General features: G+C 39.9%; 1 protein-coding gene across 1 annotated transcript in view; it reads left to right on the top strand.

Annotated features, from left to right (window-relative positions):
- CORIN (corin, serine peptidase) overlaps positions 1 to 17,901 on the top strand; it is a 217,346-nt gene extending 199,445 nt beyond the window's left edge. The window contains 3 exon segments of the mRNA XM_058547003.1: positions 11,027 to 11,298; positions 13,417 to 13,550; positions 17,550 to 17,901. Coding sequence (XP_058402986.1) covers positions 11,027 to 11,298; positions 13,417 to 13,550; positions 17,550 to 17,732 — 589 coding nt within the window. The 3' untranslated portion in view covers positions 17,733 to 17,901.
- The last annotated feature ends 2,369 nt before the right edge of the window (positions 17,902 to 20,270 follow it).

Below are 20,270 nucleotides of genomic sequence, written 5' to 3'. Positions count from 1 at the left end.
AGAAGAGGAAGAAATTTAGAAGAGTCACCCTACAGCCAGCATTAGTCTCTTCTCTAGCCCTCTTTAAATACATCAAATACATCTGAAGTCAAACAGAGGGGATTGACTTGGATGCTGCAGTGAGGTTAGGATACTGGCGGAACTAGTGAGGCGTTTGGGAAGCAGAGTTAAAGATACAGTATGTGCATTAGTCAGGGTTCTCCATAGAAACAGGCCAATGAGACAGAGAGAGGGGGAGAGAGAGAAAGAAATTTATTTTAAGAAATCGCCTCACAAGATGGTGGAGGCTTGGCGAGTCCAAATCTGATTGGCAAGCTGGAGACTCAGGAGAGAGTTGTAGTTCAATCCAAATGCAGTCAGCTAGTAGGATTTCTTTTTGCTCAGAGGAGGTCAGTCGTTGTTCTATTAAGGTCTCCAATTTATTGGATGTGGAAAACCACATTATCGAGAGTAATCTGCTTTACTCAAAGTCCCCCCAATTTAAATGTTAAACCAAATGGTTGACCAAATATTTGAGCACCGTGGCCCAGCCACATTGGCACATAAAATTAACCATCACAATATGCCTAAAGGGGGGCCGGCTCGGTGGCACAAGCGGTTAAGGTGCGTGCGCTCCTCTTCAGCGGCCCGGGATTCGCAGATTCGGATCCCGGGCGCGCACTGACGCGCTGCTTGTCAAGTCATGCTGTGGCGGCGTCCCATATGAAGTGGAGGGAGATGGGCATGGATGTTAGCTCAAGGCCAATCTTCCTCAGCAAAAAAAGAGGTGGATTGGCATTGGATGTTAGCTCAGGGCTGATCATCCTCACACACACACAAAAAATATGCCTAAAGGGAGCATAAAAATAAGATGAAGGGGAAACCTACTTCAAATTGACAAACATCACTGCGGAAGGTGTTCATCTATTCCAGCTATCTGTTGTTGTGTAGTTTAGGACCAAAAAAAATAAAAAAAGAAAAGAAAACAAACAAACCAAACAGTTACAACAGCAAACAAAAAAACTTAAACATTAATTATGTTCATAGAAGATTCTGGGAGTCAGACATCTGGACAGATGTAGCTGGTGCAGTTTGTCTCTGTTGGGCCATGTCTGGGGCCTCTGCTGGAAGATTCTAAGGCTAGGGGATGGAACCACCTGAAGTCTGGCAGTCAATGCTGCTTATGGGCTGGGGCCTTTGTTCCTCTGCATATGGGACTCACAGCATGGTGACTGGCATCCTCCAGAGTGAGCTTCCCAAAAAGGGAGCCAGGAGGAAGGTGTGTCACCTTTTTGACCTTGCCTCCCAAGACACACCATATTGCTTCTGCTGTGTGATTGGTCAGAGCCCTCATAAACCCCACCCAGATCCAAAGAGAAGAAACAAAGAAATCTCCTCTCAGTGAGAGGCATGTCAAAGGATTTGAGGACATGTTTTAAAAACCACTATACCACCCATTTTATTCAATTTATTTTTAATAATTTTACTTTATCTCAAAGTAATATTAAATAATAGCAAAAATTTAAAACAACGTCAGTCACAGTTCTGTCACCTAATTAAATTATTTGCATTGACTAGGTTGATTTCTAGAAAAAAATGCAATTTTATTTTTTTTTGCCTATTATTATTTTTTTAGCTTTACTACTTACTGTGTCAGCATGGGTCAATTCGTTAGCTTCTCTGGGCCACGGTTTCCTCGTCTGTGAAAGGAGGGAACTAACAATCCCTACCTCGCAGGGTTGGTGCGGTCGTAAAGTGAGATAGTCTGTGGAAAGCCTTGAGAACCACACCCGACATCAATCAGTAAGACCTCGATAAAGGTCAACTTTTCTTTTTAAAAATTATTACTAAAAACATGCATTCTACCTCTTCCCTTAGCGTTATGGCAGGAGTATTTTTGCATTTTGCTAGTACTATTTTTATCTCCTCCCACACTCTCTCCTTTACTTTCTCATCGTCCTCATGGTAACCCCTGTTACAGCCTAGTGGAATATTCCTCCACAGCTATAAACACATGTGGTTTTCAGAGGGTGTCATTGTTTACTTTTACAGTTTGGAATCACACTCTATACTTTTGTTTGTAAGTTGCTTTTCTCATGTGGCAGTATATCATGGACATTCCTCCAGGTCAATTGGCATAGCTCTAGCTCGTTGTTTTCAAAGCTAAATGATATTCCATTATATAGATTTACTATAAATTTTTCTAGTATTCCCCGGTTGATGGACTTTCAGATTAGTTCCAGATTGCTACTATTTTAACAATACTGCAATACATCTTCTTATACGAAGCTACTCACCTTTTGTTTCTCTAGGATAGAGTCCCAGCACACATATTTAGCTCCACTTGGGGATTACAGACATGAATACACGTTTCCTTCCTTGGAGTGCTAAACTAGTAAGGAGACAGAAAGTTAAACAAATTAGGATATAATGTGATAAGTGAATATAAAATGGAAATGTGTATATCCAGTTATTTGATTGCTCTTTTTGGGGAAATAAAATATAAAAAAATCAAACCAGTACCTCCTCTTGAGAACCTTTAATGGTGTAAGACCCAAAATGATTGTAAGAGTCTGTGTAGTATGTCATAAAATATACTGCAATGTTATTGCTTCAGAAGGCACTAGACGTGTCCAGATGTCTTTTCCAGTTCTGATTTATAACTGTCTGATAAGCAGAAGATTATACTAGCAAGAGTACATTCATCAAAAGATGATTACCTAAATGAATCCAACAGTTCCTTGAGGGAACAACACCCTTTACATGCTGGTTAATCCAGGTTCATATACCACATTTCCGTATGTGGTATCCAAGTTTCCTCATTCACTGACAGATCTGTGAAGGCAGGAGAAACCCTGCAATAGAGAAGAAATATGTGCTTATAATTAAGGAAATGGCTATGATATCAAAGGCTATGGTGCAGTTTCGTGGAACACTAAACTTAACAGAACTGTCAAGAGGGCCTGGCCTATCCATAAGAAGCTAGCAATTGCCTGACTTCAAACAAGCCTTCGCTTGAATGTGTGCTAATAACTTTGATTCTGTTTTGCAATCTCTCCAGTGGCCCAGCAAGCTTTTGAGAACTTCTAATTGTAAGCCTTACTCTGCTGGAGCCGTCAATTGCTACAGTTGATGGAATTGACTTCATCTCCTGATCCCATACTTTGGCAAGGCCCACTGTGCCCCATCTGTAGGTCTTCTCAAGCCTGTCTCTTTTAATTATATTCATGGAAAAAAGACAAGTATGTTTTGCCCTTCCATGGAGAGGTATTTAAAAATCCCAAATGAAAATTAAAAACAGGAGATGCTAAGCTGATCAGATCGAGTCCCATATGCGCTAATAACAATTCAACTTCAACGGTTCTAAGGAATAAAGACTTTGACTTTCAGGGGTAGTTTAACAAGCAATTTTCCTGCCTTCTTCTGCCTCTGAAAGACTTAAGGATGAACTTCCTAGGCTGGCACACAACTAGCCATTGTCAAAAGCGTCTTATTCCTCTACAGGAAACCTGCATGAAAAACTATCCTCTCGCTATATGACCACAACTGTTAACCCTGCCAGGTTACTTGCATATTGATGCCTAAAACACCAGCTCTTCACTCCGGCAAGACTGGTAGTTGCTTGTCTGCACTTCTCCCCGTGTTATCTCAGCCCATCAGTCTCCCCCTCATCCCCTTTCTTTCCCCAGCTAACCTAGTACCCTGGGCTTGTCACTTCAGTCCTCTAGCCTTCTTTCTGTTCCTGAAATCCTCCAAGCTTATTCTAACCTGAGGACCTTTGAACTTGCTGCTTCTGCAGTTTGAAACACTCTCATAGAGTCACAAAACTACCTCCTTTCCATCATTCAAGTCTCACTTTAAGTGTCATTTTGTCAAAGGCCTTCCCTAACTATCCTAGCTAAAACGACCCCCCATCAGTCATTTCTCTATCACATTACTCTGGTTTTTCACTTCTAAGTGCCCAAGATAATCTTATTTGTTTATATATTTCTTAGCCCAGTAGAATGAAAACTCTAAGAGTGCATGAACTCTGTCTGTCTTCCTCACCCTTGTGTTTTTATTTCTTTCAGCTATTTGTTAACTGACTAACCAACCCCTTCTTGATTTTTCTTTTTTTTTTTGAGGAAGATTGGCCTTGAGCTAACATCTGTTGCCAATCTTCCTCTTTTTCTTTTTTCTCCCCAAAGCCCCAGTACATAGTTGCATATCCTAGTTGTAGGTCCTTCTAGTTTCTCTATGTAGAATGACGCCTTAGCATGGCTTGATGAGTGGTGAGTTGGTCCGCTGCACCCAAGATCCGAACTGGTGAACCCTGGGCCGCCAAAGCAGAATGCGGAAACCTAACCACTACGCCACCGGGCCAGACCCTTGATGTTTCTTAGTAATCACATCTGTAATTCTTCTAGTAGTTAGGACTACAATTTGTCTGGAACTAGAAATGTCAGCTCATCTACAGAAGGTCAGTGATCTCTCACTGACTCGTCCCATATTCTAGACCACACGTCAGTTCAAAATTTCAGTGTATTAAGCACCTGTCTGTTTCATCACATGGAAGCTGACCCTTCTGGATATTGTCTGCAGATCATTCTCTTTGGAGAAATTGAAAGTAAAGGAAACTGCAAACAGTTCTGCTTTGTCTTAGTTATTTACTAATATTATTTGCCACAGATAGAAATTTTCCTCTTCTTACACATTATTTTGCTGAGAAGCTATTTTTATTTTTCCTTTTTAAACAAACACCTGATCACTCTATGACTAAGACTTTCTGACAATTACTACGGTTTCCTGCCATTCTTTTGTGATAGACTTTCCAGTTTTGAAGCTCTGGGATCCTTATGTAGTCACATTTACTTTTTAGCTGATTCTTCATTTTCTTTCTGCGGTCATGTGTGATGGTACCATCAGAATTTGGCACTTAAACTCCTCCATCTATGTCGACCTACACTTACCTTAAGAGTCTCTGGACGCATTATCATATCTGTCTTTTTTTGCTGAGGAAGATTGGCCCTGAGCTAACATCTATGCCAGTCTTCCTCTACTTCGTATGTGGGACACTGCCACAGCTGGGCTTGGTGAGCAGTGTGTAGGTCTGTACCCGGAATCCAAACTCGTGAACCCCAGGCTGCTGAAGTGGAATGTATGAACCTAACCACTATGCCACTGGGCCAGCCCCATATCTGTCTTTTTTCAAAACATTCTCAAATCTGATTCTTGAAGGTCTAGGATATATATCTGACTATCCCCTTCTCTTGCTTTTTTGGACCCTGGGATAACAGAATTGTTCCCTTTCTGTAATTTCACCACTGATGGCTAGCTCCCCACCACATCTGGGAGATATGATCAGGAAAGAGAAGATATCATCCTGCTCTCTGCCCTCCTATCACTCACCAGTGAGTCTCCGCCCATCCTGCGTGCTTTCCCTCCTGTGGCCAGCACCTAATTCCTATGTTGATGCCTGGGGACCCTTCTCTTTGTTTCAGAGAAGTTTAGTGGAAAAAGTGTGGTCTAGGGCTTAAAAGACCAGCATTCTGGTCTATTACCATCACTTACTGTCTCTGTGACTTTGGACAAGTCATTCATCTGCTTCAAGTCACTGCTTTTTCTTTAAAATGGAATAAGAATTCCTATGTACGTCCCACAGTTGGTGAGAAGATCATTTGAAATAATGTGTATACCAATAGTTGGAAAACTGTAAAGTAGGGATCTTATACCCATGAAGAATCCAGGCTGCTGATCTATTTCCTTGTTGTATTCCTTTCTTAACTTTTAGCCAGCACTTAAAACTGTAGATATTTTACATAAAATCCAGAACTCTGGCTTCCCTTGAACAGTCGGAAAGTCAGGCCACCCTGGGCATTCCAACATGACAGCAATCAGCAGGAGCTGAAAGGCGGATGGCCTTCCAGATGGGCAAGGCTTGTGGTCTGACACACTCTCCTTATTGACTTACATCCAACCCCTTCTTCATTTACTTTGTGGCCATTCTGTTATAAAGTCTATTCATAACGTGTGTTACAGAGAATTTTTTAGAAATACCAAGGGCAGAGCACAATATTAAAAGTAAGATGTTTGTAAGATTTCTGAACAGTAATGATGCCATCGAGTGATATTTCTTTACTTAGTGCAAATTTAGTAACCTTCATACAACCTCCAAATCACCACTTGGCAATGCTGTTTTTGGAGTAAGACTTAGAAAATAGGGTGATTTATATCACAGATGTTAATTATAAATATTAATCTTTTTTTCCTTAAAAAAGAGATATTTAATATATTTAACATTAAATTTATTAAAGAAAAATCAGAAAGAGTGAAAGAAGGGAAAACTTTGTGCTCTTAACAAAAGATAAAGATAGAAGATCTCTAAACTTGGCTAACTGAATTAAGTGAAATGTGGCATTTTCGTGTTTGGGAGTTGAGTATGGCAAGTTGCAAGCCAAAGTGACTGGTTATTGTGTCCAGAGACGTTGTGCCTGCAATTCTGTATAAATTCCCCTGCAGGCTATAATTCATCTGAGATATACAAGTAGCTGGGTTTTCTCTCTAGAGCTGATAATTGAGGAATTGTGAGTTGAAATCACACTATCTTAATGTTATCCATAATGCATATTCATTATTAAAACAGTAGTAGAGGCATGAAGCAAATTGGACCCTAAATGTGAATTTCAGGTAATGAAACATCATCTAGAGCAAGAGTGAAAGGAGGAAAAGGTCTCTTAACGTCTTCCTTAGCTATTTTCGTTGTGAGGGATGGATTTTCACCTGCCTTCCCTTGGCTTCCTCACTCTCAGAGCATGAGGAATCTTTACACAAACTTTTTTAAGGATGTACCGGTCTCCTTGCTGCTGCTTTGAGGTCCGACAGCTCGGTGAGAAAAAGTCTCCTTTATGCTGAAGATTTTCAGCTGCTATACTTTAGGCTTTCTTTCTTTGTAGCCCAATTTAACTCTTTTCACTAAAATGGCCACATAAACATAGCTTGTTCCTATGTATTTCTCCACTGGGTATTTTTTTTTTTTTTTCATGAGGAAGATCAGCCCTGAGCTAACATCCGATGCTGATCCTCCTGTTTTTTTGCTGAGAAAGACTGGTCCTGGGCTAACATCCATGCCCATATTCCTCCACTTTATATGGGCCGCCGCCGCAGCATAGCCTGACAAGCAGCACATCAGGTGCGTGCCCGGGATCCGAACCTGCGAACCCCAGGCCGCTGAAGCAGAGCACGCGCATTTAACCGCTTGCGCCACTGGGCTGGCCCCTCCACTGGGTAGTTTTGAACCGAAACTAGACTCGTGGCATTCATATAGCCCTAAGTTTTCTTTTTTTCTTTTTGCTTCCACCCAGACAGGCATGTCTCTGCCATTATTCCTGACTCTTTCTTTCCAGCACATGCTTAATATACCAATATCCCATTTATACAAAGCTCCCTCACTTCAAGTACCCCTTTCAAACAACAGGTTTTTTTTTCTGATTTTTGCCAGACTTGGAAAAAAAAACATTAAAGGAGACTTTATTTTTCCCATCATACTCATAATAAAAAGAAAAAATAACAATAACCTCACTGAATACAAAAAATATAAGAATTTCCTGTGTACTCTTTTTTGTTGTTGTTTTTGGTGAATAGTAATGGCATAAGGACAGTAGTTTATGAAGCAAGAGACTACTGGATACAAGTTGATAACATTTAACGGTTTTATTGACACTTATTTTTTACTGTTAGAATTAGGTTAACCCCTAATATAGTAACTGAGTCTGGAATTTTTATGTTATTTCACCTTGTTGCAAATAATTTGCAGCGTTCAACTGTTTGAAATACTGCTTGTGATTTAAGCAAATGGATGAGTAGTTCTTACAGCCAAAATTTAGTAGCTTTGATTCAAGGGCAAGAAGCTATTAAAGAGGCAGAAATTTGAAATAAATTATTGCTTGATTTCAGATGTCTTAAATAATAGAATCTCAAGTGAATATTGAATTTCTCAAATGGTTGTGCACTTACTCCTCTAGACTCAAAAATGGAAAGAACAAGGGGAGGAGGAAAGGAAGGAAAGAAGGAAGGGGAGAGGGAGGGAAGGAGGGAGGAAGGAGGGAAAAGAGAGAGAGATGGAAGGAAAGAAAGAAGGCAGGAAGGAAGAGAGGGAGAAAGAAAAGAAAGAGAGAGGTGGAGGAAGGGAGGAAGGAAGGAAGGGAGAGAAAGAGAGGGAAGGAGGGAGAGAAAGCAAGAGAGGGAGATAGGAAGAAAGAGCGGAAGGAAGGAAGAAAGAAACGACATGTTCTTTGAGTGATGGATTTATTTAATGAAAAATAATTCTTCTGTAACTTTATCTTGTAATGCTCATGAGATAGCACTTCCTGCATTTTATCATAATTGTTTCTTTAGTTGTCCATCTTCACTCAATTCTAAAGTTTGTGCAGGTAGGGATCATGTCTTTCTTGCTTATTATTGTAATCCCTAGCACAATGTTTGGCATGGAGGAATTGCTATAAATCTATATCTATATCTACATCTATATTGAAAGAATGACATCAATTCCTGTTCTGATAGCTCTAAAATTATTTTTCTTTATAATGGAAAAAGGATAGAAGGCATGGGCTGTGTAGAGGAGTCTTTTAATAGAGTCTAGTCCAAGAATTCAGCAATACCACAAACAGGTTGACTGCTGGCCTTGGCCACTTTCTTCCTAACCCTACTGAAATCTCAGCGTTTTGAATCTTTGCCATGCATGAGAAGACGGTGAAAAAGGCATGCCAAGGAAAGAAGGAATGTGGGTGAGTTTTTGTCTGAGATTTCCTAACGAACTCTTAAAAATACTGATTCCCAGGCCCCAGCCCAAAAACTTTCAATTGGTATGGGGTGATGCCCAGAAAAATCAATATTTAAAAGCTCCCCAGATGATTTAGTGTTCAGCCTGGGTTGAAAAACAACTGGGTTGATTTGATCAGCTGGATCAAATCAACTTATTTTAGTTAGGCAAGCTCCCAAGTGGTGGCATGGCTGGTTTACGTCACCACAGTATAAGGGAGTGTCCACACTGAAAGCTCCACCCTCCAACACTGTGGTCCACTAAATGCCCACGTCTTTGATCCTGGCCTACTCTGTAGGAGGAGGGGCTGCAAATGGAGGAGGAGGTAGAGGGATTGATGAAGAATAGACCTTGCTTAGGTGGTTGGATTTGGTCACTAATAAATGTTTTGAAATGCCATTCATTGAACCATCAATAAACAAATACTTGTTGAGAACCCGCTGCATGCCAGGTACTAGGCTCTGTGAGTACAGCAGTGAACAAGACCAGCCAAGTCCCTGCCCTCACAGAACTTACATTCTGGGGACAAGGTAGAGAATAGACAAATAAGTGTGTCAATGTCATCGCTATCAGTGAGGCTATGAAAGGAAAATTAGAGCAGAGTCAAGAGTAGAGAGTGATGGTGTAGAATGAAGGCTAAACCATGTGAGAGCTGAGGGAACAGCAAGGGAAGAGCCTCTGAGTTGGGGAAGTCCTCAGCATATCCAAAAATAGAAAGAAAGTCCTTGCTGTTGGAATGGAGCAGATCGTGTAAGGCCTCCGAGGCCATAAATAGAAGTCTACAATTTGTAATATAATTCAAGTCTTTGGAGAATTATAAGCATTATAATTATATAGACTTGATCTAATTTTATTTTTAAAAAGATCACTCTACTGCTGAGGAAAATGGGTTATAGGGGCTAAGAGTAGAAGAAGGGCCAGCATTTGGGAGGCCATTGATTAGTCCAAGTAGATGAGAGTAGCTTAGATTAGGATCGTAGTGGTGCAGGAGGGAGAAACAACAGGATTCAGGGTATATTTGAAAGTGGAGTGGTGAAGACTTGCTGATGCATTCAATGTTGGGTATAAGAGAAAGAGAAGATTCAACTGTGTAACTGGTGGTTATACATATTAAATAAATGTAAAATGAATTCTGAAGGCTTAGAACATTGTCAGTACATGGTAAGCACTCAATAAATCTTAGCTATTATCAAACGTCCAAGCAAGTGTGTTGAATAGATAATTGGGCATTCAAGCCTGCAGCTCAGGGGAGAGGATGGAGCTGGAGATAAATGTTTGGGAGTCAGTAGGGTGTGGGTGTTATTTAAAACCATTGGACTAGTGGAAATCATCGTGGGGGTGAGTATGGAATGAGAAGGTTGAAGGTAGAGCCCTGGGCCCCTTCAACACAGACATTGAGAGCAGAGGAGGACCCAGCAGAGAAGACTGAGAGGGAGGGGCCCATGAGATTGGAGGAATGCTGGAGCATGGAGAGTCCTGGAAGCCAAGGGAGGAAAGTGTTTTAAGGTGGGAATTGACTAGAATATTGTTGACAAGTGTTCAAAGCAATGAAGTCTGTGACTGATCATTGGAAATTGTGGGTGACCTTTTTATGTTTTCTTTGAGGAAGATTAGCCCTGAGCTAACATCAGTTGCCAATCCTCCTCTTTTTGCTGAGGAAGACTGGCCCTGGGCTAACATCCGTGCCCATCTTCCTCTACCTTATACGGGATGCCGCCACAGCATGGCTTGATAAGCAGTGCGTAGGTCCATGCCCAGAATCCGAACCTGCCAACCTGGGGCTGCCAAAGCGGAGCATGCGAACTTAACTGCTATGAGACTGGGCCGGCCCCTGTGGGTGAGCTTTTTAAGCCCTTGGCTTGAAATTTTCAGAAGGCTTTCCTGAAAATATGACATTTCTTTGAGGCACTTGCTCTTTCTTGGAGGAATCTCTTAGCCTTGGCTTTTTATTCTCCTTCTTCTTTTTTTCCCACTCAATGAAGCAAGTAACTACTGTGCCTGCCTTTCCAACTGAACAGTTTTATTTTCCAGAATAGCCCCTTTCAAGAGGTATGAGCTTTGCTTTCCACAACAATACCTATTTATGAATTGCTCAGGCCATTATGTAAATGGTTCTTATTTGAACACATCAGGAGGTGGGCTTGGAAAGAGCCATTATTTACATAAATAAAATATTTTAAAAATCACCTGTAAATTTTAAAAGATAAATCTGAGTTTAAGATGCCAGTAGCTCTTGAATTATTATTTTAGAAGAGAGAATGCTGATGTTTGGAAAGTGGTGTTTGGCATCAACAATCTAGACCATCCGTCGACGTTCATGCAGACGCGCCTCGTGAAGACCATCATCCTGCACCCTCGCTATAGTCGAGCAGTGGTGGACTATGACATCAGCATAGTGGAGCTGAGTGAGGACATCAATGAAACGAGCTACGTCCGGCCGGTCTGCTTACCCAACACAGGGCAGTTGCTAGAACCTGATACGTACTGCTACATCACAGGCTGGGGGCACATGGGCAACAAAAGTAAGCAGGATCCTCAGGAGCTCTTGCCTTTCAGCCTGTAACTGAAAACACTGTGTTACCTCCTAGGCTTTGGTGATAATTTTCCATTTTGAGTATAGCCACAAGTGGTAAATGCTAGGATACGTGTCACACTCTCCCTTCCATGCAAACTGTAGATGTCAGTACTTCCTCATAGCACTTAAACCTGCCAAGCTCAGATGCAACCTCAAAAACCCTTCTCCACACCTCAGAATCTTTCTCCAAGGAGCCAATACCAATGTTTTCTGGCTGCCATGCAAGATGAGACCTGTCAGTCCTCTCTGATGACTGCTCTGGACTGTTTCAGTGATTTGCACTACCTACAGGCAAAGTCACTCGCAGCCTCCATCTAGCGGTGAGGCAGTTCCACTCCTGCAGTCAAGCTGCAAGGTCACGTTTCCAATTCTGTTATGATTTGGTCTTGTCGACATCTGTAACACAACTGTAAGTCCTTCTAGAGAAAAAGCTGATTTGCTATTTGCCTATTTAAATTGTTAAAATAATTTGGATCCCTAGATGATTTAAACACATAAAACCTACAGAAATTTAAAAATTTCTATCCCTTACTCCAAGCCCCATTAATGGACTCTCTCATTTTGCTTGACCTATTAAAAGTTTAGAATAAGAATTTAATCAATGAGACATTTTCTTTAACGGTAAGTGCTGGCCGCTCCTACTATATCAAGTGTAGTGCCACCGCTCTTGGGCATGGTGATGTATATTGGTATCATATTATCCACTGCCAATTTGAAGGACAATTTTTTTCCTTGAAATTTATTCAGATACACTTTGAGCTAAATTGAGTTTCTTTTCTATGTGATCAACTGAGGACAGAAAGAAAAAGTCAAGAGACAGAAGTAAGTCTATGACTTCTGAAAAGCTCACATGTAAAAACTTTGAAGACAGCGTCACACATATGATGTCACCATTCCTGCACATCTTGGTTTTGGAAAGCTATAAATAATATTGAGATATAAGAGCATAATATACTTTACATTGCCTCTATTTGTATTGTTTCCACAATATCCACACTAAAATCAGAGTAATTGTGTAACATATCACACATACCACATACGTAGGTAGCATGAAGAGTGAGCATCTGAATTCAGTGAGAAAGATCTGATTGACTCTGTCTGCACTATTTTCTAACTTACTGTAAAATGGAAAAAATAATAGCAACTGTCTAACTCACAGATTATTGTAAAGATTAAAGACAATAGGCCCAGAGAATGCTGAGTGCAGGTGCCTGGCCTACTACTAGTACCCCATAAACGTTAGCGATGGTTCTTATTATTATTCTTTTGATGACTTGGGAAACTTTCATTGTCTGCATCTCATTGATTTTTTCCTTACATGATTCTTTCTTTTTGTAAGGTACCCTGTACATATACACTGCTTCCCCATCACTATCTAAAAGGAGAACAGTGTGTATAATTTTGTAGAATGGCGAAACAATAAAAGATTCACGCTTTAAGAAATCTGTTGTTATTTTGTGGGAACTTGCAAGCAAGATGGAACTCACATATTCTCTCTACTGATGCTAAGGGATGGCTTTGTCCTTTTCAGCATCTCTCTGTCATATCCTCTAGGATTAAAGGTTCTTACCTCAAATAATGGCTGCTGTAGCACATGGTGAGACATATTCTTTAACCCGAGGATAGGGCAATCCTTCCCGTTAGAATGAACAGGTTTTCTCTACCTGAGCAGAGTGGGACTGACACGAGCTGACACTGAGCTGGCAGCCTCCTCTCTGGGGCAGAGCTCTGGTTTGATTATTTTCCTTTTCATTATTGTAGTGGCTGTTGTTTTTGTGGCAGCATATCACAAGAGGGGAAAGCACGAGCCAAGTTACCTAAGTTACTTAAGGAGTCTGTGCCTCAATTTTCTCATTAATAAAATAAAGGGGTTTGATTGCTGTCAATAGTTCTAACTGGAAAATTCTGATTCCAAATGAACCTTATCTTTGAAATGACATTTTAAGTAAAGAATATGGTTCTCTTGGTGTGAAAATGTAATCATTTCATATATGGCTAGCCTCCTTTTTGAGTCATTTTTACCCTCATGTATTCTTTTATTCCTTCTTCTTTCTAAAAAATCCAGTGCCTTTTAAGCTGCAGGAGGGAGAAGTCCGCATTATTCCTCTGGAGCAGTGTCGGTCCTACTTTGACATGAAGACCATCACCACCCGGATGATATGTGCAGGCTATGAGTCTGGCACAGTCGACTCGTGCATGGTAGGTTGCTTTCTGGTTACCCAGGAGATTCCGTTCAGCGATAAATTCAATGGGTTCGTATAAACTTATTATTATTCGCGTGTGGCCCTTTGGGAACATTTTTTGAAAATTGTTTGTTACCAAATGTTTAATTATTCAGTATGCTTTCCTTCATCCAGGATCCAAGCGATCCCCCTCACTTCCTCCATGCCCTTCACTCAGGTTGCCTTCCGCTTTCCGTCTACTGCATGGGAACAGCACCCTGGGTCAGCAACGGAGGGAAAGCAATGGTTCTGGTCCATCTCTGGACCACTTTAGCAGCTAGGACAAAGAAGGCTCTAAGAGGAGCTGGTGGTAACAGTGGCTCCAACTGGGCTACCCCAAGGAGCAGAGGGACACCAAAGGACATTGTTAGCCATCAGGGTGATGCATTAAAGCACACAAACACCCCAACATCCAGGATATGTGACAGAACTACCTCTGTCTCAGGAGTTGATCACACTGGCATGGCCTGGGCCTGCACTTCATGGCCAGCATGCCCTGAGCTGTCACTGAACGTGACCTTTAGACACTCAGGCTTCTTGGTCACTAAATTCTGTAGAGCCTGCTATCTTAGCAATGCAGGGAAGCATTTGTATTTTTACTTCATAAACACTCATTGACTATCATACTGGACTGGCTCCCAGGGAAGGATAAAAAGGTACAAGAGCTCAAAGCAGCTTATAACAGAGTGGGGACGGCAGGTATTATGCTGCACTGCTGAGGGCACCTTTGTTATTTCACTGCTTTGGAGGAGATCAAATTGCCCCCTAGGTTTTAGAATTGAAGAGGAGATGCGACAATGCTATTAGCACTAACCTAACGTCATAAAATGACATTTTTGATGGTCCATTTCAGAATGGGCAAATCAGGGGACTGGACGTGGCCCAGGGGTGATTCCTTAGACAGTTGTCATGGGAAAGACGGGAGCAGATGGCTCCCTGGGAGTTTCACTAACACGACTTTCCCTTCTGCCTCCTGCCTCCAACTCATCCAGCTGAAGTGGGCAGTGGTAGAGGAATCCCTGCCTTCCATGCAAGAGGCCCAGGTTTGATTTCCTAGGCCAAAAAAACCAAAAATAAAGTGTTTGGGGAGGCAGCATGATGTAGGGTTTGGGACACAGCATTGCAGCCTGAAAGATCTGGGTTGGCTCCATCGCTGCCAGTAAGAACAATGTGACCTGGAGAGGTTATCTAACCTCTCTAGAAAGTTTTCTCATGAGTAAAGTGGGGCTGATTCTGTCTAGTTTGCAGGATGTTTTGAGGATTAACTGAGTTAATGTACATGAAAGCCCATATCTTTCACATATCTGTGTGTGATGCCTAGCATATATGCTCAGTGACTAGTAACTATATGAAGATTAACATCTATCTGTTGATAATTATTGCGGTCCAGGATCTCTTTCAAATGTTTTCTAGTAATTCATTTAATCCTCACAATCACCACTTGTGACAGTTATCATTGTTTTCCTATTTTACAGATCAAGAAAACAAGGACCAGAGAGGTTAAGTAATTTGCCCCATATCACCCAGCGTGAAGCTGGTAGTCAGAATACGAACACAGGCAGTCTGGCTTTAGGGCCCAAGTGCTTGGCCGCTACGCTACCCTAGCAGCAATGATTAATGTGAATACCTTTCTCCCTGTCCCCAATATGATTTGGAGGTCTACCCGGAACTACTGCCTCTTCATCTCTTGGCAATCGCTAAAGGAGGGGAAGAGAGGTGATTCTTTGAAAGAGTTGAAGGCCCAGGCCCAGGCACAGGCGCAAGCATGTTCATGTCATGATGTCTAATAGAAACCGAGTCACGCCATCTTCTTTAGTAGTGGGAATTCAGCACTGTGGGTACCTTAAATGCATATCAGATGTTCTCTAACACAACCCAGGTAGAAAACAAAACTCCAAACAAGCAAACAAAAGCTACTTTTTATTAGGTCTAGAGCAAGATTATTCACCAGAACCTCCCTTATCTTCCTTAATTGCATCAGCAGGACACATTGGAAGCTAGGGGTCCCTCTGCTAAGATCAGAAATCATGGGGATCAATACTGAAGCCAAACACAGGCTTTGGCCAAAAGCCCAATATTACACAGAGGAAAAGAGGATGAAAAAGACCAGCAAATTGTGCCTTTAGCTGGATTCTCCTTCGTTTTGAATTGCTGCTTCTTCACCTTGTTTTCTACCTAACAAATGTCCACCTGCCATCACTAAGCCTAGTGCAAACCCACATCTTAGGAAGGCAGGTTTTCCCGCCTCCAGCTAGGAGTTATTGCACATTCCTTTGAAGACTCCGTCATCTAGAGCCGTTAGAATTTTCTTTCATGTAAAGGCGTTCTTGTTACCCCAGCAGACTTTTGGCTCCTCAGGGACAGAATATAGTGCCATCTTCCTCTGTGTAGATGCCAGCACAGAATCTTGTGAAAAGTAGATGCTGAGTAATGATTTGGCTAAATTTCTGATCTGGAAGTCTAGAATTGACCTGTAAAATGTCCCATTTTAATCACTCTCTGGCATAATAACCAGTTCAACCTAAATAACGCAGTATCCTAGTATTTCTTTTATGTAAGAGGAGATGAAAAAAATTTTGTGGAATATGTCGAATAAAAATGTTTTCAGTAAATTTTGCCTGAAAAAATTCAATTAGGCTTTCAGGCAGAACAGTTTATTCTGCCGCTTGCAAGCTCTATGCTTATTATTTAGGCTTATGGCATTGGTAAGTTATGAATGTAAAGATCACCACTTCCACAAAAGCGTACAGCACAATCAAAAATTCAATTTTGCTTTAATAGCAATAGTATTCACTCACTTTTCTAAGAAGCAAGGTAGCCTAGTAGTTATATAGGTGGAACCATGTTGCCAGACTGCCTGGGTTTAAATTCTAGCTCTGCTAATGAACAAGTTATAAACCTGTGCTTCAGTTTCATTATCTCCAAAATGGATAGAATAATAGTAATAATAAAATATTATCAGCTTATAGGGATTTCATGAGAATTAAAGGAGCTAATACAGGGAAAGCATTTAGAAGAGCATCAATAAACGTGATTACTGTTATTCTCCAACATTACCAAGTGGGAAGACCATATACTTCCAGGTTTTAAATTCTTGCAGGACAGACAGTATTTGTAAATTTACACCATGAGTTCACATACTTACTTCCTTATTTTTTAGGGTATCAATCTTTCTTTTTTGAGGCAGTGCAGAATACACCTCTCTAACCTAATCTTTTTAGACAGCAAATATTAATGTCTGTAGAGCCTAATGTCTTACTCTATGTGGGTGAAAGAACTGAGTAAAACAATTGCGACACCTAAACTTAAATATCAAGAATGAAAATCTCTATGTATATGAAATAAAATATAGGCTATAAATAAATGAAATACCTCACTGTAAATAATTCTTATGTGGCATTTTCCATTCAAGTATGCTAATTGAAAAAGTCCTAATAACTATTAAGAAATGGCAGCAAGTGTCCCCTGAGTGTGTTTTACTCAAAGCGTCATTCACATAGCAAGAATCTTGAAAGTAGAGAGTTATTTTAGAATCTTTTCTAGTACTGTCTTGAGGAAAAAAAAATCTTTGAATGTTCCATTTTGGGTACTTTCTACATTTATAAAATGCATCAAAGTTAAAGAATGAGATTAGTTATGAGAGAATTAGTTCTGATACACTAATTTTTTAAAAATTTTATGACATATTTTGATAAGTGCAGGAAATGGTTGGAAATGTCTTCTGATTTCATGGAAAGAATATAGTTCTCTCCTAAGCTACCTCTATCCTTTTAAAGATCAGAGTTTAAAATGTTCATTTGAAAGTTCCATTTACATAGTGAGAAACACGCTCCTTCCACAGGTTGACAGTGAAAGCTTTGTTGAAATTTTTCAAGAAATTGGTTAAGCTGGGTTTGGCTTTATTGTACCTTCGGGATAACATGGACATTAGGGCTCTGAAATACCAGTGACTAACGTCCACTGTTATTCATTACAGGGTGACAGCGGTGGGCCTCTTGTTTGTGAGCGGCCTGGAGGACAGTGGACATTATTTGGTTTAACTTCATGGGGCTCTGTCTGCTTTTCCAAAGTCCTGGGGCCTGGAGTTTATAGCAATGTGTCATATTTCGCCGAATGGATTGAAAGACAAATATACATCCACACTTTTCTCCTAAACTAATTCCAAAGATGATCAGAGACTTCTGCCAGCGACACTCAAAGACAATGTCCTTCTTGACTGTGGAGAGCTCCTGCAGAGAGCTGCACAGAAGCACTTTTCATGGACAGGGATGCTCAAAGTGCACTGCAAATTTTCATGTTTGTTTGGTCTAATTTTATTCAGCTTTTTTTTCAACTTTATTTTTCTCTTCTTTCAAATTCAATGAAAGTCTTTTTAAAAACAAAGCAAAGCAGATTTTTTCTTTCGTTAGGCCTAACCTTGACTGTAGCACGAAATTATCAATTCTGGAGAGAGAATAACGCAGGCATTAGGGTAACAGGTTATAGAAAATTCCCTTTATCCAGTCACAAGAAGGACATTGAGATCCAGGCTGACTAATCTTTGCCAGCTTTTGTTTCTCAAGCACAATAGCATAGTGGCAAATTTCAATATTAACATTGGAGACTTGCTTTTGATTTATTAAAAGCCAAGATAGTTTACATGCTTAAATTATTTACTATGATTCTTCTAAAGTTTGCATAATTCCGAGAACTTATGAAAGACAGTCAGAGGTAAAAGGCAAGTAGCATCCATTTAGGTGCCTGAAATAGCAAGACATAGTGAATGCAAAGCTCTTTAGACATCAACATTAGCACTTGACATTATAGGACTGCCCGTTCTGAATTTCAATCAAGGATGTAATTTTATAGAAAAGTCTCCAAAGCACCTTCCCTATAGCTGGGGTTTGTTAAGTGTATATCAGTTGACTGAGATTTCAACAAGTAGGGAAACATTTACGGGAAATATTTTGTTCTGCCAATGTGACGATGAAGTTGAGATTCAACTTCGCCAAAGGAGAACTTGCTTTAGACTGGAGAGATGCAATTTTTTAAAAAGAACATTAAATTACACCTGATTCCCAATTCAATATTTTCCAGTTTTCCTGTGTTTGTCTATACCAATAAAGTCACAGAAATATGTCTCAAAGTACAGTAAAATTTTGCATGGAGTAAAACATTTTGTAGTTTTCCGTGAAAGATATTTAATATCTGATGTTGCCATTTCTTCTCATCGATAATTAAAACAAAACTTTAAAGATGCTTTTAAGCACTAGGCCACTTTACGCACATCAATTTCTGAAGTAATTAGTGGTTAAAGTATTTTTCCCCACTAAAAAGCTTCAAAATACAAATCTTCACAAGTACCTTAGTCAGGCATCCATTTTGCAACATCCAAATGCCTTTTGAACACATAGGATTCTCTATTAACCTCTACCAGCAACCTAGACTGCCTCAGCATTCCACAAAGAGACTACCTGCAATTTTATACATGTATTTTTGTACTCCTTTCTATGTGTACACATATTTGAAATTCAAAAAGTTGTCTTGACACTTTCCATGTTATTCATCTCCTGTTCTGTAGTTTGTATAAACCTACTGAGAATGTGAAATCCAGCAAGTGAATTATGGTCACAATTGTATGAACGTTTAAGAACATATGTCAGTTTTGTCATAGTTGTGGGTACATACTTACTGTAACAACTTTTAGCCTTGCTCAACTTATATTCAGTAAAATGTACATATTGCACTTATTTTAAATAACCCTCAATACAAATAAAATGGTATAATCTTTTTTTTTATGGATATGCAACATGGATAGCAAGTCCCAGAAAACTATGTCTCCACTATAACAGTTGGCACCAGACTTCCCACCAATCAAAATTACCTGTCTTATATCTCACTCTCACAGGAACAGGCTCTTTTATTTTAGATGACAGATGGCTCTATGATTATTCTGAAATGAGAAGATGCTAATAGTCTCAAATCACCTATTGAATGTCCAAGGAATACTTGAGCCCTGGTAAGAATGCATGGATCTTTAATGTCTAGTGTACATTTTGGGAACCTGATCCAATTTTTTCATAAATTTTTTGGGGTAAAATTATATCCCAAAATGTATATTATTAATCAACTTTTCTTGGCTACTTGGAGCAATGATATAATGCTCAGTCCCCCAAAATTCAGTGAAATATGCTGAATATCAAAATGCAATAGATCACATCAGCTTGGGTAACTGTGTAAAAGAGTTATTCACTTGTAAATGAGACCCTTAAAGGCTCAATACAGATTCCAAATCTCTTTTGCCTGAGGGCCAGATGTGTTTCAGAATCTCAAATTTTTCAAAATTATAAAAACAAAATACAATTTAGCACTCACTAATAAAATACATGAATATTTTTGTAGCAAAATATATGCACAGTTACACTAAATAAGTAGACTTACATCTGTTTAGGACATTGAATTTGTGCCTAATTTATGAAAAAATTTTCAGTTTCAGAGCTCTTGCAATTTTGGAAATTGTGGATAAGCGATTGTGGATCCATAGCATGAACCCTCAAGACTTTCCTGTACTCACATGTACAGACACTTCACATCTTGGAAGTTGACCTCTTTTTTTAGTCTTTTTGGCTCATTCTTTTTATCCTTAGATTCTAATCTTTTATTTACAAGTGAATATATCTCTAAATTTTTATTTATCAGAAAATGATGATCTCAGGGA

The sequence above is a fragment of the Diceros bicornis genome, chromosome 8, assembly GCF_020826845.1.
Source record: "Diceros bicornis minor isolate mBicDic1 chromosome 8, mDicBic1.mat.cur, whole genome shotgun sequence".
Classification (NCBI taxonomy): domain Eukaryota; kingdom Metazoa; phylum Chordata; class Mammalia; order Perissodactyla; family Rhinocerotidae; genus Diceros; species Diceros bicornis.
Note: the sequence above shows the minus strand (reverse complement) of the source record. Positions and strands in the feature narration are given on the sequence as shown.